We start from the raw sequence: 25417 nt of genomic DNA on the forward strand, positions 1-25417 counted from the left end.
TTGTAGCTAAAATCCTATATTTTAGGCTACTGGTGGTTGTTCTTGAAAGGCGTTGGTTTTACGTGCGCTCAATTAAGATTCATGATGCCGATCTTACGTTTGACATAAAATAAAGTCATTTATTTTCAGTACAATGTCCATTGTCTTACTGTTTCCCTTAAGATCCACATAAATTCAACATAAATCCAAACCAAGCACAGTAGAAAACTGTTTGCCTCTGCCTATTAACAACACCTGAACAGAATGATGATTGACCTTAAATAACCCTTCCCCCATCAGATACTCAGAACTCAAAATTAAATACGCCCCCTGGTGGCGATACATACCAAAGGATAAATGGCTCCTACAGATGTATACTCACAAAGAACTAGATAATTAGTCCAAGTTTGTCGTTTATTGAACGTTCAGAAAATACAGGTGGCTGTAAAGCGCCACAGCAAAGGTAAACAAAGGTAAAATAACTCGAACAGGTGATCAACTCAAAACCACTCGCACCTTTTTACTCTTTCTCTCTTCGTTGTTTAAGCACACCCTTGCCGTAGCAACCGCTCGCTCCTAGAGCAGAACACAGATTACGTTAAAAACTATACGATATCAGGTTTTCAGGCTTGATATGCGATTTATTAACTGATTAAGTCTGTTTTGGATTGTTCTTGAAAAACTAACCAGTCACGGCTGATTAGTGGGCGAACTCACGGCTGCACAGTGCATCGACTGATTTTTTACAGCAGACAGCCGCTCCTCTCTCTTGCAGGTACTGCGGACCCCCGCTAAATCTTTTAGGGGTACGCAGTACCCTACCGTACCCCTCTACTTTCACCCCTGGTTAGAAACTATAAGCATTAATCCAACAGAAAAATTCTATTCAACTGTCTCTTGACAAAGAATACGTTCAGACTGCAAACTCAAACCTGCTCAGTCTCACAGCTTGTGAGTTGAAAGGCAGGAATATCATGACACACTGCATTTTAACCAAGAACTACGGAAGAGGATTAGGGCCACTGGAAAAAAGAAAAAAAAAATTCTGACTTTAATCTCAGAATTCTGATTTTAATCTCAGATTTCTGACTTTAATCTCAGAATTCTGACTTCTGAGATTAAAGTCAGAATTCTGACTTTCTTCTCAGAATTCTTTGTTTGTTTGTTTTTTGTTTTTTTTCAGTGGCCCCAATCCTCATCCGTAAAGAACTGTTTGGTCCTCGTTGCTGTTGGTGAGTTAAGTGAAGAGCTGCTAAACTCAGCGTCCTCTGATATGTTAAAGGTTCTAGTAAGGTTCCGAGAAACGCGACCTGTACGACTAAAGCCAAGACTAAAGGACAGTGAGAGACTGGATCGCTTCTAACAGAGCAAAGAGTGACATCACCGTCATCTGACGTATGCCGACAGAGACCCTCGTGGTGCGTTCCAGTTCAGTACGACATTCGGATTCCAGAACAAATAATAGTAATATTGTTCTATGACTGTAACAACAAAGTGATTTTTGCGCTTATTGCATAGTAGTTCACTTTGCGTTCAAAGAAACCTGATTTATTTATTTAGTTAAGCTCACAGTTTTGTGGAAGAGTGTTGGGGCGAATGGAAAAAAAAAAATTCAGATTGTTTTTTACTTATAATTTATAATTCTGAGCTTAAAGTCTGGATCCTTATAGTCCGAAATCTATTCAATGCATGGTGCGTACAGTGCTTGCAGGGTATGAGGTATTTACTCCAGTTTGAAAATCTCGTCTGAATATTCACTCTGCAGCAGCTTCAGCATGAACACATCAAGAAAAAGGAGAAGAACATATATTCGATAATTAAAGAACTTTGAAGAAGCTTTTGCTTGTGTAATATGAAAACATATTCACAATGCCAGTCAGTAATAATTCAGACGGTCCGTGAAGGCATCTCAGGTTGTTTATAAGCTGGGTGTTTACTGCTTCCTCTCGGCTAGCAGCAGAGACAGTATCTCCAGGTCCTGTCCCGTCTCGTCCCAACTCAGGGTTCCCTAGCCGTGGCATGTCCCGCCATGTTCGACCTGAAGGCCGGCTGGAACCTGTCCTTTGCCGGGTGCGGCTTCTTGGGGATCTACCACATCGGAGTGGCCAGCTGCCTGCTGGAGAAAGCCCCGTACCTTGTGAAAGGAGCCACTCGGCTGTACGGGGCCTCTGCCGGGGCGCTCACCGCCTCAGTACTCGCAAGCCAAGCATGCATAGGTAAGAAAATAGTGATTACTTTACTCCTACTTCTTCATAGAATATAATAAAAGCCTTTATTGACATGTATTTGTTGCTTACTGTTGATATGTGAGGCTTCAGTGTTACATATTATTACAGTTTATGAGTGCTGCAGAAGACAGGAAAAGTGATTTGGAGCAGATTGTTCAAAAGTTAACTTCCCTCTGCATGAGTCAAAGCCAGTCTAACTCCCATTCTCATGAATAAGCATAATTGTAGGAAGCGATCAACAAACAATTGTCGGTCTCTACCGACCTCTGCACGCTGACTGATAAATAGGCTGCTCTGACCTCTGTCATGAGAAACGGTTCACGTGGGCCATAAAGTACTGATCGTGTGCTGCTGTTGTGTCTGTCCCAGCGAAATGCTGTGAGGACGTCATCGAGGTGGCAAAGGAAGCCAGGAAGAGAAACCTGGGCCCACTCCATCCAACCTTCAACCTGGTGAAGGTCCTGAGGTCCGGCCTGAACCGGGACCTGCCCTCTGATGCTCACATCCTGGCCTCTGGCAGGCTCTGCGTCTCTCTGACCAGAGTATCAGACGGAGAGAACGTGCTGGTGTCACAGTTCAGTTCCAAAGAGGAGCTCATCCAGGTGTGTGTGTGTAATGGTGTTTGCACTGAAAGTGTCCCGGTGTTCTGACTGGACCGGCGTTAACCATGTGTTTTGTCATAAGGCTCTGGTCTGCAGCTGTTTCATCCCCATCTACTGTGGACTGATTCCGCCATCCTTCAAAGGAGTGGTAGGTGTAATGTTACTAGAGATGAGGGTTAATGATTAATCAGATTAATTGATTATTTAATCATCAAATAACTTACTTAGTAATTGATTAATTGTTAACTGGAGTATACAAACAAAAAAAAAAAACAGGCATTTGCTGAAAGAACTGCACACTGCACACAGTAATGAAGCCAAAACTGTACAAAAACATATACATGTTCAGTTAAGCACTACTACTGTCACATGTTGACAGTAGAAGGATTTTTCTTTTGCTACAAATAATCAAGCGTTCACTAAAAGAATTCTATTATTGCTTTTAAAACAGTGAAATGTTTATTTCTTATTTAAAAGGGGATTATTTGTTTATTTGCATCTTTTAATGTATTTCTAATATTGCACAAAAATGCTGAAGTGGTTAAATGAAAAATCTGAAGAATGTACCATTTTTTTATTTGATTAAATGTGTCAGAATAATTGATTACTAAGTTGCAGCCCTACTTATGATTATTAGTAGGGCTCAAAACAAACACACCCATGTTTGTTTTCACTAAACAGGGAAAAACAGTAATTATAATGATGCAATTTCAACTATATCAGGTCTAATGAAAGCAATGCTTGATTTATCATAAATCTAAGTCACACTTCATTTTTGATTTCATGAAATTCTGAAAAAACATAAATCTGGTTAACTTTGAAACAGAATAATTTAAGTTTTCTTCAGGTAAAATCATTTAGAGTTCTGAATTGCATATTATCTGTAATAAAACATATAATAACTAAGCTATTCAACAGCTGTTTTGACCTCTTGATTTGGAGCCCAACCAGCATTCTGACTGAGCTCCTGTTACTGGTTACATTGACTTCCAGAGTCATTCAGTTCAAACAAAGTCTCCCAGATTAGATTGGATTCTCAACGCAGTGATAAAGCTGTAAAGTTAAGTGCACTGCTCTGGAAGTAGATAATAATCCACCAGATAAATTCATGTATAATAATGTTGCAAAGTACAGTTCAGTCTTCTAGAAGTTTCACTTTAACACACAAACAAGCAAATGATTTTCAGCGAACTGTTTAACATATAGAGATCAATAGTAGATAAGTAACGGCCAGAGGGGACACAGGATCACCAGGGAGAGGGGAGGGGTACTGCTGTCTCATGCAGCATACATGTATCTACTTAGAAGAGTTCTGACACCAAATAATTTAAGGAGTATGGTCTCAGAAATGCGCATGTAAAAGTGGCAGAAAAAGCTATGTAAACTGGTGATAACACCAGATAATCACTACCATCTTGATAGAAGGCTGTCACCAGGAATTCACTAAAAACTGATTCCCCAAAACAAAAACAATGGCTGCACACCTGAACAGATCCACTCTGTGGAGAAAGTTTCATTTCCCTGTGATTATAATTGAAAAGATTTCTGGGTAAGGCTTCTTCTAAGTTCATGTTATGACTGGCTCAAGGCCAAAACAAAACGAGAGGCAATGCAGGGGTTAAAGTGCACTAAAAGGAATATTTATTAACAAAAACAACAATGGATTGTGGATGTCAGTATCAGTGGTGTAATGCAAATACTTGGATGTGTTGTATGAGAGCATATGGAAGTGTTGAAATGCAAAAACAAAGACAAATGCAAATGTGCAAAAGGAGGGAAGCTGAGGCCGACAACAGAGCACCACAAGCGTTAAGCAGCAGAGTGGACGCCAAAAGCGACCCAGAAGGTGGAGACAGCCAGGTTTAAATCCTCTGTGCTCACCCATTAACAAATCAGCAGCACCTGTAAAGGGGGAGGAGCACAAAGACAGACAACAAGACTTGCAACCCAGGCCCACAAGGCCCAGGGCTGTAACACCCCCACCCTTAAGAAAAGGGCCCCAAAGGGGAGCCTTTAAAAATTCAAAAATAAACAAATTTAAAATGTTTGAGCTGGTAATACATTACCGAAGATTTTAATGTTCAGGAGGACCGTTGTCACATCAACCTTCATGTCCCACAGCCATAAGTTGCTGTGCCCATCATGTCTGGTCACTGGTTAAAAGGACTGCCAAAGAATGGTAGAGCAGCTAAAACAGGACATGTACTTATTTCTTCAACACGTTCAAAATACCTTAAGAGTTGCTTCATTCTGTCTATGTTGAGTCTATGACACTCGGCTCACTTCCCCCTTCGCTAAGACAGGCTTCTATCAGTGTTCTCTTAAAGAAGGACAAGGATCCTGACCTCTGTACCTCCTATAGGCCAATATCTTTAATGAATGTGGACACAAAGATTCCAGCAAAGGCCCTGGCCCAGAGACTTGATCGAGTTCTCCCGACAATTATCGCCAAGGAGCAAACTGGCTTCATAAAGGGGCGTCAACTTTATTACAATGTTCGCACCTTGTTAAATGTTGTTTATTCGAGGGAGACTACAGTAGCGCCTGAGGTTGTCATATCAATTGACGCTGAAAAACCGTTTGATCGGGTTGAATGGATATACCTGTTTGCCATTTTGACTAAATTTGGATTTGGTAAAAATTTTATATCGTGGATACGCCTTCTTTATACACTGCCCTGTGCCAGTATTATTACCAATAACAACCGATCTGAATACTTCTTTTTAAATAGAGGTTGCAGACAGGGCTACGCCCTGTCGCCCCTCTTGTTTGCACTTGCAATAAAGCCTTTGAGTATTTTTCTGAGAACCTCTCCCAGTGTTAATGGAATCACCAGGAGTCATGCAGAACTAAGGCTATCGTTGTATGCAGATGATTTGCTTTTATACGTCACCAATCCAATAGGAACCTGCCCCACAATTGTTAAGTTCTTTCACAGATTCGGCCAGTTCTCAGGTTATAAAGTTAATAACCTGTAATAACTCTTGGCGACTCTTACTGTCGCCAAGAGTAAGTGTTATCCTGTTAACTATTTAGCCCTGCAGCTATCCCAATCTGATGTTCCTTTTAAGCTGTGCCCTTCAGGTTTTCAGTATCTTGGGGTCAACATAACCAGATCTTTTAAGTCTTTGTACTCTAAAAATTTTCTCCCACTCTTGGTGGACATTAAAAACGACTTTCAAAAATGGGGGTCCCTCCCACTCTCATTGGTTGAGAGAATAAGTACTGTTAAAATTAACATCCTGCCAAAATTTCTTTTTCTTTTTATGTCTACCTGTATTTTTACCAAGAAGTTTTTTAAAATCATTAGATTCAGCTATCTGTCATTTTTTGTGGAATGGCAAAACCCCCAGAGTAAGACAAAAAATACTTCAGAACTGTAAGTTTTATGGTGGTCTCTGCCTACTCAATTTTCAGTTTTATTACTGGGCAGCTAACTTAACTAAAATTGCTTTCTGGTCCAATTCAGTTGATTTATCCTGGTGTCAACCAGAAGCACATTCATGTCCCTCAGCCTCACTTTTGGCTTTGCTTACAGGTCCAACCTCTGTGAATCCTTCTGGCCAAACCAATAACCTCACAGTTGTAAATACCTTGAGAATATGGTTTCAGTTTAGGAAACAGTTTAAATTTACTGACCCCATAGTCTTGACCCCACTTTTAAAAAACGCGGTGTTTACACCTGCTCTTACTGACCTGACCTTCTCCTTATGGCAGGATAAGGGACTAAAATGTTTCAAGGATTTATACAGAGAAGGGTTGTTTTGCTCTTTCACTGATTTGGCTTCTGAATTCGATCTCCCACCCTCCCATTTGTTTAGATACTTCCAGATAAGGGCTTGTGTAAAATCCTTATTTCCCAACTTCCCTCACCGGCCACCTGAGCAGCCGTGGGGCGAACTTACACAACTTAACCCCCTGCAAAGGTCTTTAATTTTAAAGATTTATAACTCGATTCAATCATATGATGTCTTTTTAACTACGAACACTGAGAGCTTGGGACCATGAACTGGGGCTGGTTTTTGATGATCATTGGTGGGAGGTTGCCCTGACAGCCATTCACAAAACTTCTATATGTGCCCGCCTGAGCTTGGTACAGTTCAAAGTGGCATTCAGATGTCATTATTCAAAAACAAAGGCTGGCACGGTTCTACCCAAATGTGGCAGATGTTTGCGACCGCTGTGGAAACTCACTCTGCAATCTTGCACATATTTTTCACATGCTCAGCCCTCACAAATTTCTAGCAAATTTACTTTTGCACCATGTCTGTTGTACTTTTGAGAACTATTGAGACTTCAGCTCATACTGGTATCTTTGGTCTCCCAGAGCAATATAGTCAGTACTCCGCAAGAGAGTTGGAAGTGATAGCTTTTACCTCTATGATCGATCGCTAGGCGCCATCTCCTCTGTAACTGGAAATCAACTAGAGCTCCATCCAGCACAATGTGGATAAGTGAGGCTATGTCCTTTTTGAAAGTTGAGAAAATTAGATATACAACACAATATGGAGAGCGACACCCACAACACCATCACCCTTAGCATGGTCCAGCACCACACTCAAAGTTACTGCTGTCTCATAGCCAGCAACACCAAAAGGGCATCAACCAATAGTGAGCCGAGATTTCCACAACACCGAAAGGTCACATCACTGCTTTCCAAATTTTCCTCAGGGTTCTCCTCACCACATATGACCACACAAAACAGGGAGAGCCACACCCACAACAACCCTGGCATGGTCCAGCACCATACTCTTAAGGAATTCAAACAAAACGTGGGCTAACTCCTCCACCAGAACAGCCATTTCACAACCAGTCTTGAAGCACACTTTTTCCTTCCACTGAACTTGAAGCTTGAACAAGTCCATTTGCTGTCCACCAGACAAACTAGTGACAGTCTCCTTTAAAGACGGAGACGAGTTTTGACAAGGCTTACACACATCAACCTCAAACAAATTAAAAATTTCTGAAAGTGCCGATCATATTCAAGGCAAGATCATAACTGCTCTTAGCACATATCTCCAAGATGGTTTTAACCATTAAAAGCCTCAACCTGATCCATGGTTTATAACGACAGACAAGAGACAATTTAATGCGTCAAAACTCAAAATAATCACCCGCAGTGTGTCCCTGCCAACTGCCTATCAAAGAAGCTTACTAACTCAACCCTAGTCTTTGTGAGGCGTGGCGATGGGTTTTTATGCATTTAAAAACCAGTGGTACAAGAAAGGCGACCAGCAGGCTTTCATCCCCTCAAAACCACGGAATGCTCCTGAGCCCCTGAAGGGAAAGGGGAAGAGGGAAGCTCTACCTACTGTACCTCCACACTAGTAAACAACGCGGTGAAACCCCTGTTGGGAAATGCCGCTAAAGCCTACAAGGGGACACCTGCTCAACAGTTCACTAGGAACTTCTGGCCCACTTTTTGCTTCTGGTCATTCTTCTTTTTCGAAAGTTTTCCACTTTTGTGTGTATTGGGAAAAATGTTTACTTGCTTTAAAAAGCCTAAATAAAGAGTGAAAAACAGACAGGTGTTGTGGGAAACTGATCACTGGTAAAGATAAAAACTACATAAGGATATTTTAATAAAATTCTGAAAGCTTAACCTGAACGTAGTACAAAAGACTCTTTTATAAAAGTGATAAAAAGTGAGAAGTAAAAGCAGCTTTGGCGCCATGCCATGTTTAAAGTGAGGGAAAGTAAAATATATAAAACGGTTTCACATGCCACAGTCCAGCTTTTGGGAAGAATCCAGATAAACCTGAGATCACTGAAGCAATTACTGTGAGACACTGAATACATAGTAAGCATAAGGATAGCTCACTTTACTGGGATGTTATGTTGCCTGTGATTATTGATAAAAATAGAAGCTGAAATCACATCTGTGTCTCGGACATGTAAACCATGTAAGAACCTTGTCTTCTCTTCCCTTATTCTGCTTCCTGAACATTGCATTCACAATGCCACAGGATCTGTTATTTGTGACAAAACGGTTAGAGTTTATGGACAGGAAGTCTCCTCCATGTGCTATGTATAGGGTCAGTGCACTGTGTCCTATCCACAGGGATGTTTACTTGCCCTTATCTTTTCTGTGAATAGATGTGTTTGTTTTGAGGAATAAGAACTGCAGATAGTGAAATAGGACATAGACATGAATACACAGGAGAAGTCACTATGAGAAACTTGCATGCTTTATTGTTTCTTCACAAGTCATTGCCAATGTTGTCATTGCACATTAATTACAGAAAGTGTGTTTTGGACACAGGCTTCATATTGCCATTGGTGAGGATCCTGTGTCAGTAAATAAAATGGAGAATACTCCCAGTGCATTCTGGGAGTCCCCCAGCCTTCACTTGCACTGCATCAAAAGAATTAGTTTTGCTTTAAATCAAGAAGCCCTTAATAGAACGTGGCGTACTGAAGTTGTCTAAAAGATCTCAAGCATCTGCACATTATGAAAGAAATTCAAGAACAGATGAGAACCAGCATAATTAACATTATCAGTCTGGACAGATTTATAAAGCCATGTCAAAAGGCTTTGGGATGGCAGAGAACCACACTGAGAACCATGAGTACACATGGAGAACACAGGAAACAGTGCCGGACCTTCTGTTGCTTCAATGCTTCTGTTGGGTCACCACTGGTTTTGGCCTTGGATCTGCTCCATATAGGCCATGGGAGGCCTATATGACCAAAGGGCCAAAAACTTGATAATTCCCAGGATTCTCGCACAAATATTCTGTGGACTGGTGAGACAAATGTGGACCTTTTTCTAATAGTTTTTCCAGGAACTGTATGACTGGAGCTGCTACAGTGAAAAAGTCCTTTTTCAGGTTCAGGTCCTGTTTTACCAGGAAGCTTTTCACTCTTGGATTTAGGGCTGGACAATAAATCAATAACAATATATAATGTGATAAATACATGATCAATATCAATAGTTCCCACAAATCTGAACCAGAAGTGATCCGCACAATTTTAGTAGATAAGCTTGTGCTCAATGAATAGCAGACCCATTGCTTCCAGACCAGCAACAAGAAAATATTTGGACAATCTTGGCCACTGTGCGAGAGAGAGAGATATATGAACAAAGTCACTGCTTTACATCATAACAAATCATCATAACAAACACAAAAACACAATCAAAACATTACAGTCAAGTGCCATCATTAAATTCATAATTGATTACATTTCAAATACAACTCTAAACAGGTGGGTTTTTAGTCAAAATTTAAAGGAAATTTAAATTTTTAAATTTAAGTAACAACCATCTGAATTGTCAGATAAACAGAAAGGATATCTAACAGATAAACTGTTGGATACCCTTTCTGATATTTGATGATATGTGTGATATGCATCCCCAGAATCAGAACCAAATGAGGAGAAGCAGCATTCAGCTGCACCACAAACAAACTTCCAGGTAACTGTAAAAAAGCTGAAACAGAGTTTATTTAAATTTAAAGATATGATATATCATCATTAAACATTAAGATTAATGATGATACTAACTGTAATTCAGTAGAAGTTCCCCTACAGTTGAGTGTTCTGTTTTCTGCGAAATGTGAATTGTGGAATTGTTAATTATTCACAGAAAATTCACCTATTTGCTGAACATCTCCCTGTGTGTGCGCATGTGTGTGCGCGTTTGTGTGTACGCGTGTACGCACGTGTGTGCAGCGGTATGTGGACGGTGGAATCAGTGATAACCTGCCTCAGTCGGAGCTGAAGAACACCATCACTATCTCGCCCTTCTCTGGTGAAAGCGACATCTGCCCTCGGGATAACTCCACCAGCTTCCATGAGCTCCGTTTCACTAACACCAGTATCCAGATGAACATGGGGAACCTGTACCGCCTCAGCAGGGCTCTGTTTCCCCCTGAGCCCAAGGTAGAAACTCCCACAATGCTCTGCTCTTCCTCAGGAAACCATTTAGAACCTGGAGATAGTGCTGTTCGTGCCCCAAGTACATCTTGCTGCAGCAAACAGAAAGGACCGTGGACGGACCACTGTCGGTCTCATACCTTATTTGGAAATGGGACCATTGCAATCCGGAAGTGAAGGGGGCGCTATTTCCTATACTTCTGAGGAGATGAAAAGTTAAAACTTGAGTTAAAATGTTGTTTCAACTTGAGATGAGTTAAAACTCAAGTTAAAATGTTTAGTTTTAACATTTTAACTCAACAACCTCTACCTAACTAGAGGTTGTACACAACCTCAAATTGCGTAACCCCCGGGCCTTCTTAAAAGGTAGAGTCTTTGAAAACGGTTCTTAAAAATATAGTCAGTGTTTTCAGCAAAGTTGAGCTGACTGTCCAGGAATGACACAAGGAATTTAAAATTTGCCACAGTTTCAACAGGTTGGCCATCAAGTGAAACTGTAATCACTTTCAGTTCTTGTTTATCTCATTTAATTAGCTCTACTTCCTTAAGAAAATGAAAAAAATATGTTGTTTTATAAGATAATTTATCTTTTATGGTACCAGTAATGCCAGAATTAATAGTAAATAAAAAGACGTGGTACTCTGATTTAGTAATTTAATTATATTAGTTGTGTTACCACCCCCACGCTACCAGAGGCAGTCGCAAGCCCGAAAAGATGCGACTAAGGAGCAGATTTAGAAGTACACCGAAAGCTACAGAATTTGCTAAAAACTGTGAGTTGCCGTGAAGTAAATAAAAGAGAGAAGTTCAAATACATTCTGAGAGTGAAACTCCTTCCTAAAGGTGAAAATGTATTACAGATTTAAAAAGAAAATAAAAACGGAAGTATAGGAAATGGCGCCCCCTTCACTTCCGGATTGCAATGGTCTCATTTCCAAATAAGGTATGAGACTGACAAGTGGTCCATCGCACAACTTCAGAAGATGCTAACTCTCCTGCCCCCAGGTGGTCACACAAACCTGGCTCATTCAGATTTAACTAGACAGTTTGTAAATGGGCTTCCTGTCCTTTTCCTAATCATGGTGCATTTTATTAAAGATGTTTTTTTTTTGGGACAAAAAAAACATCTTTGGTGCTGATCAGGAATGTAACACAAAACTTTATATCGGTTTAAATACAGTTAAGTGATTATGTTCATCCGTTTTCATCAAAATCCAAATAGCTTTTTTTCAGTTTGGACTTTCATTTAGTTGTAATGAGATCACCAGTCCAGAATGTTTGTGAGACTCAACAGTCAGACTCATACTATGCGTATTTTCACAAATTCAGCCTACTCTTCTCTTTCTATAAACACATACATGTGCATATTTATATGTAAAATTATATTTTTTATTATACCCTTTTCTATTTGAAATGTCTTCAATAAGAGTAAAAGTGGAACTGAAGTCAAATTGCTTGTTTTTGTGCACAAACTTATAAATCTGATTCTGATTTCAATGTTGACCAAAAATCGTGAAACACAAGAAGCTGTTAAGAAACTCATCCAAATGATGTAACAATATTTGTAGAACAAATTTAGATTTATTTTCTTCTTTCTTATAGTCTTATTTTGAAAAATTTATGCTACCCTGCAGGTAGTCAGAAATAGCAGTGGCAGGTGAAACAAAGCCTCTGACCTGATGCCTTCCTCTCCCTCAGGTCCTGGCTGACATGTGTCAGAGCGGCTACAAGGATGCTCTGCGCTTCCTTCAGGAGAACAGTGAGTCCCGTGTTGTACTGCCGCCTGCAGCCTTGTCTGAGCTGCAGTTAGCCTGAGCTGTGTGATCTGTGTGTGTTTGTGCTGCCAGACCTGCTAATGCTGGACTGCCCCAGTCGCAGCCTGCCAGACAGCTCTGGAATCGGCCTCGGCTCTGGCCCTGGCTCTGACTCCAGCAGCTGCTGCTCCAAGCCTGCTGAGAGCACCAAGGAGTGGGTGCTTCGTAGACTCCGCCTGCTGCACAACAAGCACTGGTGGCTGGATGAACACATTGTTCTGCCCACTCACATAAAGAAAGGTGGGATGTTGACTCTTAAGTTTGAAAGTTGATCATTACAGATAAGATGATGCCTCAGCATGCAGCTGAATAATCCTCCTCATCATGTCTGACAGTGTTCTGTGAGGCCTGCCAAGACAAATCGGGCCTTTATGCCAGAGTGTCTGGCATGCTGCCACTGAGAGTTGCTTCCTATATGCTGATGCCATACACACTTCCAGTCCAGTCTGCATATTCTGTGGCCCAGAGGTAAGCTGGAGGGATCCACAACATGTTTATTAAAAGTTTAGATTTTCCATCCAGTTCCAAATGACAATTAAATACACATAAGGTAGTAGCTGTAATGTGACAGTAACTGCTAAACATTCTGTGGGTATTAAACATTTCTTCATAGAATATGATATATGTGAACATGTGGTGTTTGCGCGATAGGTTTGTGGAGTGGATCCCAGAGGTGCCTGCTGATGTGCGCTGGCTGTTTGGGGTGGCAGGTGACGTGTACAGACAGGCCTGGAAACCCAGCGCAGCTGCTGCCAATAGGTGAAGCACCTGAAACCATCCATTACTTCACTTTAAAGTCTTTAGTGGGCCTGTAGTAGGTCCAAGTATCCAAGCTGAGGAAAACTTGGATAAAGGTACATTTCAATTGACCAGTCTATTTGTTTCCTTGAAGGAGAGGGAAACAAATATGGACGTTTTACCACAATAAAACGTCCATTGTGATAATGATAAACACTACAATAAGAACAATTTGCAATGTTACTATTTTTGGTAACTGTATGACTGGGACAGCTTGGCACAGCAATCACAGACCCACACAAACAAGTCCTTCTCTTAAAAACATTTAATTTCACATACACTTCTTTACCATACCAGTCACTGAAAGCAGTGCACTGTGTGTCACTGAGCTGCTCACAGTTGATTTGATTATTGATAATCAATGAACAAACAGTGGAGAAAATAGTCAAACTAACAATTCTGACAATATGAACAGCTTTGGAGGGTTTTAAACATCATTAATTGGAATTTATCGTGACAACGATAATTAACATTTTTATCATGACAAGAAATTTACCACAATAACTGATAAATGATAAGATAAATGCCCACTCCTATATCCATACATAGATATTTTTCCAGATTAAAGCTTTAGTAACTTTTACAAAAATATTTGTTAATAGTGTCACCATGTTATGACACTATAATAAGAGACAGATTATTTGTGGGAGGATTGAGCTACTATTGCTGTCTGAAGAAATGCATCGCTCAGAAACAACCAGAGTCAGGAGGAGGGTCTAAGCGCTGTCAATCATCCTTGTGTTCCTGATGCTCAGGATGTGGAGAAACAACTTATTGTTCCACGAAAACCATTTATCCGTGCTAATTAGCTTTAGCATTCATGGAAGTCCAGGAGAAGCTGTGGCGTAGCAGAGAGAGTATACACAAAGTAAAAATTACTAGTTGGACTGGCAAATTAATGCACTATAACATGGGAATAATGTCTTATTACAAGTGAAATAACCTTCAAGTGAAATTAATACTAGTACTGAAGGCCAGTGAGATTCCAACTGGTAGTGGACACGCTCTCCTGAACACGCTGAACCATAAAATAGCATATCAACCCAACCCGACCAGGCCAGGCCCCACCAGGTAATACCCGACCTGAAGCTCTCAGTGGAGAGAGGTACAAGTGGCTGACTTTGCAGAAAGTCTCACATTATCCTGGAATTTAAGAAATACAAATTATTTTGATGACCCTAACTGATTTAAAAATAAAATATTTAGCCTGGTTTCATGTCAGATAGTAAAAATAAAATAAGTGGCTCTATCTGTTCTTAAATGATTTCAGATCAGATCTGTTCTCTTGTGCAGTGATCGCTGCCTGAGGAAGTGCTTGAGCGTCCCGCCGCTCCCTTCTGAGCCTGAAAGTCCCACACAGACCATCGTTCCTGCTCTTTCTTCCTTTGACCTCCACAGCAACTACTGGGACATCCCATCGTCTACCTCCTCCTCCCTCGGTGCTCCCTCCTCCCCACAGCAAGTCTGCTTCTTTGTTGGCTCACAGGATGAGCCTCAGAGCCCTGAACGGCCGTGAAACCTGGCCTTTGACTGGACTACGTTCTGCTCCCTCTGGGTGGAGGGAAGGTGGAGTGAGCCTCATGAGGACTTAGCCCCTCCCACTGGGGGGCAGAGATGTGCTTCAAGGCAGAGGAATGTAACTCTACCTGCTAGCTGTAAATTTGCACATATGTATTTATTCCAAAGCATTTATCTCGATTCAGATTTTATTTTTCTGTCCATTAACCGATCTCTCTCTGTCAACACATTGGAGTTTCACTGTGATTGGTCTTCAGTAAGCGCCTTTAGAAGTCTTTCATGCAAGTTTTGGAGGCGATGGAAAGTCAGTTCTTTGAAAAACTGTTGGTGAATTTGTTTGAAGTCCTTAAAAATGTGGAAAATATGGAGTTTGCTTTCAGTGTTTTTAAAAGTCTTAATATGTATGGAAAAAGATAGTTTCCGAACTTTATCCAATTTTCTAAAAGACAAAAAAAAAAAAAACCTGGACTTCCAAAATGAAATGTTTTTATATTTGTTTTGAAATATAAAAACAGTCTTATTTTCCATTATAAAACTGTTTTTGCTCACTAATGCAAACCATTTACCATACATTGCCTATTTTATTTAAATTTGAAAAGTGACTGCTGAAGTGTGTGGTCAGAAAGATTGGAATTGTTTATCTAAACTTGATTCAGTTTTAATCTAATTCAACCTTAACAATTTCCATCCAGCCAACAGTAACACATACTAATAAAAACACTATTTCAATCAGTTCAGGATGCTTTTATGAGCTGCAGATCAGATGATGACTGATGAGTAATAATTTGGGGTTTCATAAATAATTAGTAAAGTTGATGCATCTCATTAGTTCCTGGAATCATGGCCTTTCTGTCCCTGATTACATTCTTAGCCTACAACAGAACAATAACACTGTACCAATAGACACACAAACAATTAATGGGCTTCCAGAAGATCTTGATTACATAATAATATGGGTTTAATTAATGTTGCCTTCATGATTTTGCAGCTGCATACCAGGCTGCAATATCGGCAACATGTCCATTCAACAGTCATGTTGCAGTACAGTGAGAATGGTTTTAAGGTCTAAAATATGGACGGGGCTAAACATCTTCATAAATTATGTTTCATTTGCTTCTCCTTTTTAATCTAACAATGTACCAGTCAGTTTGTTGCTTTATTTTTCACTTAATCTGCCTATTAAAACTCTGCAATACTGTTTTCCTAGGAGTTTGAAATGATTGCGTGGCTTATTTGAAATAATTACAAATATTTTTTTTCTTCCATTCTGATTGACTGAGATGTTCTCTGAAGATTTGTTCCACAACAAGTTCTAGAGCTGTTTGATTTTCCCATCTCCAATCAGTTCAGATGTGACTAAAGTTTAATAAATTCTACATCAACTGAATTTAATGGTGGAACTTAAATAACTTCAGTTCAATTTAAAAATACTTTTTATTCCTAAAAGGGAAATTAAATGTTGTATGATGTGACTTTTACAGACAAGTGGATGGAAGGAAAGCTGGAGGAGCAATAGAGCAGGATGGACAATCAGCAGGGTCAGTCATACTACTATTATACTATTATACGATTATACTATTATACGTATATACTATTCCAGGGGTGGCCAAGTCCAGTCCTCGAGAGCCACCATCCTGCAAGTTTCAGATGCATCCCTGCTTCAACACACCTGAATCAAATGACTGGCTCATTATCAGGCCTCTGTAGAGCTGATCCCGGTCTGTTGGAGTAAGGATACTTCTAAAACTTGCAGGATGGTGGCTCTCGAGGACTGGACTTGGCCACCCCTGTATTATACGATTGATACTATTAATCAATCATTAGGAAAGAAGCAGAAGGCAGCACCAACCTGGTGCTGCCTTCTGTGGGGTTAACATAGAAATGACCAAAGGTTTTACTGCTCTCATTCCAGGACACCACATTTTCAATCTTGTGTGTATTTGGAGATATCTAAGTTTTCTTTTTTCTGTTACCAATAACTTCAACCAGACTTTTGAGAGAAATTCTGAATTAAAATCCATGTATGGTTAATGATGTCATATATTGCTTGTTCAGCCATGATTTTTTTCCTTTATGTTGTGTGTTCTGTAGTTATGATGACGGGTAAGGTTTGTTTTTCAACATTCAAAATAAAGTTTTACTGTACTATCCTTTTTTTTTTTTTGATCATGATTTGTAGAATTTTTACACTAAACAAAACAAGGACTGGCCTTACCTTCCTGGGTCAACAATAGGGTGGGTGGGGTCTTCACACTGGGTTGTCTGGAGCCAAACTCACTTGTATTAAAATGGTGGTTTTACATTCTATTGCACTAAGGGGTGTACTTACTTCCTCCACCCTTGTTGAATAAATTATGAACGAATGGAATACGTTGTAGTTTTGTATAGTTATGGTTAAATTATTACACCAATATCTGAAAATATATTTACTTACATTTACTTTTATCCACATCTCCTTCTTAGCTACTTCTTTCATGTCATTTGTGTTTTTCTTGTAAAGCAAGAAATGGGCTTCCATTAGGATTTCCATTTAGGACGCTGAAAAACACAGCGTCCTAAAAATGGAAGTTTGATTCTGTATTATTATTATTATTATTATTATTATTAGGTCGCTTTCCTCAGTTAGATGATGCTCACTGCGCATGCGTCTTGGATCCTCACCGTCATCATTTGAAGGCTGACCTCACGGTGCTCTGTGCTGTGTGACTTCAGTGCATTACGGTAAAAACTGATCTGATTTCAAAATAAATACAGGAGCATAACTAGTGTGGTTTTACGATATTACACCAAACTAATAATTTTTGAAACGCTTAACACTAAAGAAACACTAAAAATATTGTCAATTTAAAAAAAAAAAAAAAACAGATTAGCGTTTGGTGAGGAACAGTTATGCAACTCATTGGTGCTCATTTTTTGCGGCCATAGAGGCAGTCTAGGTTATGCAGTCAACCCAGGACAACTGTAGTTTCTGTGTATGGCGCGTCTTCTCTACCGACTGAATACAAAAACTAAGCCTCGTTTTAAAGGTTCAGCGAAAATTTATCCTAGTGCTTAAATTAATTAGTTTGTGTTTTTTTTGTTTTTTCTATCATAATCCTTAACGAGTCGTAATATCTAGTATTCGCGCGCAAAGCAACACTGCGAGGCGAACTGACTGGACCCGTGGTCTGATGAGGAAGGATGGCGGAGGACGTGAAGGAAGAGTCGGTGACTTCTAACGATGAGTCGGATTTAGCAGCATCTGACGGGAGCCTAAATAACACGGTAAACAGCCGCTTTATCTTGCTTAACGTCTTTTTGTTTAGCAGAGACGTCGCTTTGTGTCGTGGTTTTTAACATGAGCTTACGTCAGGGCTCGCTTATGCGAGGAAAACTGGGCTGACGAACACAAACATTTTACGCAGCTACGTCGGAGCTAACTGTCATCTCCATCCTGACGCGGGTTGTTATGTTGGGACAGATGTTGACAGAAGGCTCCTGTCTCCTGCGGAGGATGGAGATCAGTGTTGCTGAAGCTGAGAAAAGGAGCGGTAAGAATGCAGTCAGCATACAGGAGACCTACACTGTGTACCTGGTTGAGACAAGGTGAGCACAGTAATCCACCGGCTGCTGTTTGAAGATGTCCTATAGTTTGACACCTGATGTTTAAAAATGCGTGCAGCTGCACTTCCTCCTCCTGTGATATTGCAGAATTCACCTTCTGTTTTTTTTTTTGTTTTTTTTTGTCTTGAACAAAATATAAAGACCAATGGATGCAATTGCTGAAGGCCATAATCCACCGCCTGACTCTCTGTGGAGGCGATACAGTGAGTTTGAACTGCTGAGGAACTATCTGATAGTTACATATCCATACATCGTGGTTCCTCCTCTGCCTGAGAAGAGGGTGAGTTCAGGGTGGCTCCTCATGAAAATGTCATGTATGTCCCTCATCCATTGTTTCAGTACTGCATTAATACTGCTTCCACGGCCTCTCATTTATTAGTTATTTTATGTATTCAGGGATAACTTGCCCATAGCATTACCCTAGTGGGAAAGCAGCATTGTGGCATTGTTTGTTCATTTCAACACATTTCCTGCTTAAACAGCATTCAGCTGTGCTTGGTATCACTGTCTTTCTGAATGACCCAATGTAAACAAAGCATCAATTGTTAGACAGATGGTCTCACATTTGACTCTGGAATATTTTGATTCAGCTGACTTTTTTCTCGACACATCAGTGCATCTTACTGGCGATGCTGGATGTTTCCTCCTTCAGTGGAGTAATTCTCTGTCCAACATGGTGTGACTCAAAGTACCTGAAGAATCTAGAACAGCATGTCTTCTCAGGGATTTGATTCTGTTCTCTCGTTTATTGAAAATAAAAATATGGTTTAGATCAGGTAAACAATTTTTCTTATGAAATATATATCTTATTTTTTGTTGACATTATATTCACACCTCTACGGTAACAACCCAGGTAACACACACATCGAAAGAACTAAAACATATTTGAACATAAATTTTATGGAAGGATGTGCAAGGAGGTATAGAGAACAAGAAACATGCAATCCAGATCTTGGCCAGATATGGAGAATTTCACTCTGTAAGCTCCACAATCCTAGCTGCATAAATCATAATTCATATATCTGGACTTGTAAATTGAGTCACAATTTTTTCTTTAGTTCATTAGATCAGATGAACTGAGTGAGGTTCATATTAAATATATCAGATTAACTCTTCATATTCAGTAAATAGGACTTTTTGTGATTATCAGAATGGTTTTGAAGCCAGGCTTAAGGTGCTTTTCAGCCATCATCACTCTGTTTTATAAACAAAAACAAGTTTCAACCATGACTTGTTTTTCTTTCTCCCAACAATAATAGACAAGAACCTTCACCAAGCCTGGCTTGGCACATTTTACAAACCTTTCCAGGTGTACAGAAAGGTGGGGGTGATGTTGTATTTTCTGCTTGCAGGCAGAGTTTGTATGGCACAAGCTTTCTGCAGACAACATGGACCCAGACTTTGTGGAGCGGCGCAGGATTGGACTGGAGAACTTCCTGCTCCGTGTGGCCTCTCATCCAGTTCTTTCCAATAACGAGATGCTTTACCACTTCCTCACCAAGGTGTGGAATGTTGCTCCTTTGTTCCTGATCCAAATATGTATCCTATAGAGCTCAAATCTTAAAGTAAAAAAACATTTCTCTGTGACTTTATGTGGCAGGAGCATGGCTGGAAGGAAATGGTGTATGAGACAGGATTCCAGGCAAAGGTATAGGTGTGCAGCTCTGCTTTCTGTCATCACTGGGATGTTCTGTGTTCTCTGGGTTTGAAAGTTTCCTGACATTTCCTTTGCAGGCAGATTCCAGACTCAGAGCTTTGAGCGCCACCTTCAGGGTGAGAAGTCCACATAAGTAAGTCTAACATTATGAAACCATAAAGTTTCATAATTTTTTGTAATTGCCTAAAATCTTTTGAAGCTGTTAAACCCCACAAAGGAGATACATTTTTAAGATAAGATGTCTTTATTGTCACTCATGTAGAATAAACAATGGCATTTACGGTGTTGTTTGCAGATTATTATGAAATATTCAATGAAGAGTAGAATTAACCAATGTTCCAGTTACTGTGAATCAAATGCAACTCTAAACATGTGGGTGTCAGCCTTCAGTTAAAAAACCTGTGTTTCAGCATCTTTACAGTTTTCTGGCAGTTTGTTCCATCAGAGTGAATGTCCTGATGTTTTTTTTGTAGCTTTTCCTGTGGGAATTTGCTCTCTGGAGCAGGGCTGTGAGGCAGGATTCAGGGTGGCCCTTCACTCGGACCAGGTTTTCATCTTGACAACCTGTGTAACTGAGGGTGACATCCCTGCTATAGAGATTTCTGTGAACCTTAAATGGTCAAAAGTGTTTCTGTCACTAAATAATTATTGATAATGCTGAGGCTTCCATGCTAGAAATATTTCATTAATGTCTTCATCTCAGACGCCTAGTGGAGATGAAACATTACAGCGATGGGCTTCAGTCTCACACTTCTCAGCTGCTTCGAGCACGAACTGTAAGTTCACACACACACACGCGCGCAAACATTTTTTGTAATTGCCTAAAATCTTTTGAAGCTGTTAAACTCCACAAGGGAGTTATTGGGGGGCTAATGCCATCCCTCACAAGATCCCTCCCTGGGCGGTTGGTCGTGGTCGTGTCATGCTTATCAGAAACCACCAGTGGTAGTACTGAGTCCTACTTCATGCAAAATATGACGTACACACTGAAAATGTCACAACTGGAAAATCTTCCTGTTAATTGACTCCTGGCTGTTCCTCTGAGCCTCTCAGCAGTTCTACAGTCGAGACGTGTAGGACAGCACACATTCCAATGTAAATCCTCTGCCATCTTTATTACTGTGAACATCAGAATCCAGGAGCTTCTAGGGGATCGTTAGAACACGCTAGTAAAATGTTTTATGCTCAGTATTAGTGGAGAATTCCTGCAGATGACAAAGTGGATCCTACAATCTTTGCATTGCAGATTAACAGTTTTTCTCTGTCCTGCAGAGGGTTGCCGATAGACTGTATGCTGTTTACAAAGTCCACGGAAACTATGGACGAGTCTTCAGGTTTGACAACATGCTTGCATGCATCCTTTATCTGAACTAAAGTGATTTAGAAGTCTCAGTTATTAGTCATAATGCTGACCTTATGCAAGACTGTTTGAACAAATTCATAAGTGTCTCTGATCCCTTGTAAAAATTAATTCATTGGTGTGTTCACTACAGTGAGTGGAGTGCCATTGAGAAAGAGATGGGAGATGGACTGCAGAGTGCTGGTCATCACATGGATGCGTAAGAACTCTCTTGTAATAAATCAACTCATCTGATAGTCTGGAGAAGCTCTTCAGTTAAAACATGCAGAAAGACCTCATGCTGACAGCAACCATGTTGGTCATTCACTTACAGCTATGCTGCCTCAGTAGACGACATCTTGGAAGAAGAGGAACATTATGCTGATCAGCTGAAAGAATATCTGTCCTACGCTGAAGCTGTGAGGTAACATTCAGGAGGGGCTGTGTGCATGTATGGCCCTGGGACTGTTCCAGAAGTCAACAACAGTCCAGCTGTGTGTGACACAGTATAAGTCTAGATACAGCTGTTGTGTTTCTGTCCTCAAATGTTTGATAGAGAACATCACAGAACAGTTATCGTCATGGAGACCCAGGAACCCAGCAACAGGTCAGAGGGAATGTTCAAAGCAGGATTATGTTCTACAATAGCCTCACAGCATTAATCAGAGAAGCAGCCAAGATATCCATGGTTACCCTGAAGGAAATGAAGAAATCCAAAGCTAACGTTGGATCACCTGTTCAGTAGAAAAGTATTAGTTGTGCACAAATCTGGACTTTAAGTTAGACAGGCAAGAAGAAAGCCATTGTTAGGAAAGTCACGACACGTCCTGTTTGCAGTTTCTCAAAAACACTCAGGTGGCCAAGCTACACATTGCTCTGCTCATTAAGAGAAATTTGAACTTTTTGATCTTCATGGAAAAACAACAAAACAAGGAATGACAAAGAACAAACACTGTGTGTGTGGAAGCTGGTTAGAGCTGGTGAAAATCGATGGCTCTAAATCCAGGATATCCCAGGAGAAAACCTGTTAGAGGCTGAAGAAGCAAAACATTATTTTTTTTGTATTCTGCACCCTCAGAATACAGCCAGAGATGCAATGAAACGGTTTAAATCGTCCTGAATTCTAATGCACCCACTCCATTAATGTTTCATTTGGAACAGATATTCAAAATCATTAAGCATTTTCCCTCCACTTCATTTTGTTTTCTAACCCTACTATGACATACTGTATGAGGTAAATAAATGGAATTCAATATTGCCTTTGCCTTTGCAGAGCAGTGTGCAGAAAACATGAGCTGAGCCAGTTTGAGCTGGAAATGGCGTCCCAGGACCTCATCTCGAAGAAGCAGCAGCGTGAGGAGCTGGCCACCGGGGTACACCATGCAGCATCATGTAGCATCACGCAGCATCACACATTAGGTCCTTTATTCCAAACTTTATGTTGGCAAAAGGATCCAAGTGCTTTAATTAATCTGTTCTGATCACTTCTAAGGCCACAGGTGTATAAAACCCAGCATCTCGTTATGCAGACTAATGCTGCAGAAAGTAGTGAAGGAACGGGTTACACTGTAGGGCGATTCTAACCTACATGACAGGATAGCACTGCTGTAATAAGTCAAGGCATGAAATCTTCTTTTGGAGAGTGAGAAACAGAGGTGTACACGTGTTTTTATTCAATGTATTTAAACTTCCTCTGTATGTGTTTTCTTGATTGTGTCCTGTGGGTGGGTGGGTGGATGGATGGATGGATGTTAGAACCATCCTCCTGGTCTGACACGACTGCACCATACAGACCTGAATGAGACCTTAGGCATGAGCTAACAGCATTGGTCTGCACAGAGTTCTGGTTTCAACCTAATAGAAGACATTAGAGATGAATTACAGAAGGCATCATGACCCATCCAATATAAAACACTCCCTAAGTCTTCCTAAAAGAGTGCATAGTGTTGGGCCATGTGTGAAGGCAGATAAGTGAACGCTTTTGGCAACATAATGTAACATTTATAAACTCAGTCAGGTGTTTTAAACATGTAACTAATCCAGAAGGCAATAACTTTTCATTTATTCCATTTTCTGTTCTGTTTCTCTTGCTGACCATCTCAGATAGTGCGCACTTTCTCCTTAAAAGGCATGACCAACAAGCTTTTTGGGCAAGAAGCACCTGAGCAGAGGGATGCCAAGCTCAACCTCCTGGAGGAGCTGATAGCAGAGGGGGAAGAGACTGTGAAGGAGAAAACAGCTGAGTGCGAGTGAGTTGCGTGAAAGCAGCAGCATGGCTGATGGATCAGGTTCTGGTACCGCTCTGCTTCATGTGTCTTTTCCAGTGAGCATGCTGAAAAGGCGTGGGCAGACATTGTCCGTTTTAAGGATCAGAAGGACAAAGATCTGCAAGAGGCGCTCATCAACTACGCTCTCATGCAAATCAGCATGTGCAAGAAGGTAGAGAAGAGCCTAAACTCAGCTTACATTTCTGTAAAAGCTCACTGTCTAGTTTCATGTCTACTCTCTTTTTACAGGGAATACAAGTGTGGAGTAATGCCAAAGAATGCTTTCTCAAGATGTAGAGTCAAAGCCATGCAAGTTCTACTAATATAAGTGAGACCTGTGGACACATTTATACACTGGAACATCTTATTCAAGTACTTTGAATGGGGTGGGGGAGATCATAAAAATGACCTTTAACCTGATGTTTAAGCTTTTAATATTTTCAAAAGTTACATGCTGGAGATTGTTTCTTCGGTGTTGGATCTATATGAATGAGCACAGTGGGAGGATGGGCTGGTGAGGCTGAAACTAGAGGAGAAGATATGAAAATATCTGAGACTTAATCCAAAGGTATAGAGTGGGAGCAAATTATTAGTATCTCAAAAACTCAAATATTAGCTGAACTCTGACCCCAAACCCTTAGAACAGAGCAGGAGGAAGCCCAAACCATTCCTTCCACCAATCTGACTGGACGAGGATCAGATCCCAGACCGCAGCGTCTTCGCCCGCCTTTAACCGTACAGCCAGGTAGAATATTAAAGAGAGTGGAATATTGACTCTGGTGCCTGGAAATTAAGTCTTCAGTCAGAGGCATCTGCAGATTGGTTGCGAGACTGACCTCTACCAGAGATTCTTTCGACCCACAGCATCACCATCCAAAATGATTCTTTGAAGATACTTTGATGAATTTAGTTTTCATTTCCCTTTCATTCCCCATATTATTTTTGAATTTAATTGAAACTTTGACACTGGTCAAATATCTGGTCAATGTCCCCTTATATATAAAAAACATAATCTTGTAATTAGTCAGACACATAATGGTATTATTTAGAAGGATCATGTCATATAAACTTCAGCGGTGTGTTTATTACCAATGTGCAGTAATTCTATCGCTGCTAAAAATTACATTACAATTGCAAAGGGAAATTCATGTGATCCATACTGGATCCAAAGAAACAGAAGGAAACTCCATCCATATAAATCTCAGGAAAGGAACATGGTGATAAAAGGGAGAAACTTGGACATCTGTCCAGCATGAGCAGAAAGGCTGAAAACCTTAAGGTGTAACTCATCTGGTAACATGGTTCAAAACACAAACTATTACAGTGAAAACAACAAAGCAAAGCACACACCAATACGGTTTATTACAGATCTACACGGTGAGAGAAACACACTGTTTGTTTGTAATGAACAGCTTGCTGTGTGGACCCGTCTGACAGCTGACAACTATCAGCTGTCAGATGACAGCTGATAGTTTCCACACAAATCAAATCGGATTGTCATCAAAGTTAACTAAACATTCTGTTTAATAAAAGACTTTGAGTGAACATAACTTAATTCTCATCAACTTGTTTGTACTCATTTTAAACATGGTGTGAACTTTTGGATTAAAAATGCTTGATAACTTCATCTATTTAAGTTGAGTTCATGCAAAAAAAAAAAAAAAAAACGTTAAATTTTTGAAAGGGGGGGGGACTTTGGNTTNGGAAGGGTTATTGTTTTTTGTTCAACCATTTTTC

At 40.3% G+C, this 25417-nt stretch overlaps 2 protein-coding genes and 1 long non-coding RNA gene across 6 annotated transcripts; 2 read left to right on the top strand and 1 right to left on the bottom strand.

The window, feature by feature from the left end:
• The first annotated feature begins 1899 nt into the window (after nucleotides 1-1899).
• pnpla3 (patatin-like phospholipase domain containing 3) lies at nucleotides 1900-16013 on the top strand. 2 transcript variants are annotated; one of them, XM_015025320.1, is made up of 9 exons: nucleotides 1900-2195; nucleotides 2577-2809; nucleotides 2892-2957; nucleotides 10481-10690; nucleotides 12383-12443; nucleotides 12532-12738; nucleotides 12834-12966; nucleotides 13150-13257; nucleotides 14567-14701. In XM_015025320.1, the coding sequence occupies exons 1-9, from the start codon at nucleotides 2009-2011 to the stop codon at nucleotides 14601-14603; spliced, it is 1242 nt and encodes a 413-aa protein (XP_014880806.1). In that variant the 5' UTR covers nucleotides 1900-2008; the 3' UTR covers nucleotides 14604-14701. The 2 variants fall into 2 exon arrangements, with proteins under 2 accessions (XP_014880806.1, XP_014880804.1); XM_015025318.1 differs by having other exon boundaries at nucleotides 1901-2195; nucleotides 14590-16013.
• Nucleotides 16014-16050: 37 nt separating this feature from the next.
• Nucleotides 16051-17263, bottom strand: LOC106942135 (uncharacterized). Its single transcript, XR_001423554.1, has 3 exons — nucleotides 17249-17263; nucleotides 16622-17153; nucleotides 16051-16365 (listed from the first exon to the last, which is right to left on the bottom strand). It is a non-coding gene; the product is annotated as an uncharacterized LOC106942135 (long non-coding RNA).
• A 471-nt stretch (nucleotides 17264-17734) lies between these two features.
• On the top strand, nucleotides 17735-24682 carry LOC106942136 (sorting nexin-4-like). 3 transcript variants are annotated; one of them, XM_015025321.1, is made up of 14 exons: nucleotides 17738-18078; nucleotides 18275-18399; nucleotides 18559-18697; nucleotides 19770-19919; nucleotides 20018-20065; nucleotides 20152-20207; nucleotides 20778-20850; nucleotides 21347-21408; nucleotides 21568-21633; nucleotides 21748-21837; nucleotides 22687-22786; nucleotides 23517-23662; nucleotides 23738-23852; nucleotides 23930-24682. In XM_015025321.1, the coding sequence occupies exons 1-14, from the start codon at nucleotides 17995-17997 to the stop codon at nucleotides 23975-23977; spliced, it is 1302 nt and encodes a 433-aa protein (XP_014880807.1). In that variant the 5' UTR covers nucleotides 17738-17994; the 3' UTR covers nucleotides 23978-24682. The 3 variants fall into 3 exon arrangements, with proteins under 3 accessions (XP_014880809.1, XP_014880807.1, XP_014880808.1); XM_015025322.1 differs by having other exon boundaries at nucleotides 17987-18078; nucleotides 18219-18399; XM_015025323.1 differs by lacking the exons at nucleotides 23738-23852; nucleotides 23930-24682 and having other exon boundaries at nucleotides 17735-18078; nucleotides 22687-22832.
• Nucleotides 24683-25417: the final 735 nt, after the last annotated feature.

This window comes from Poecilia latipinna, unplaced genomic scaffold (genome assembly GCF_001443285.1).
Source record: "Poecilia latipinna isolate Pla-1442-1.1 unplaced genomic scaffold, P_latipinna-1.0 Scaffold4062, whole genome shotgun sequence".
NCBI lineage: Eukaryota > Metazoa > Chordata > Actinopteri > Cyprinodontiformes > Poeciliidae > Poecilia > Poecilia latipinna.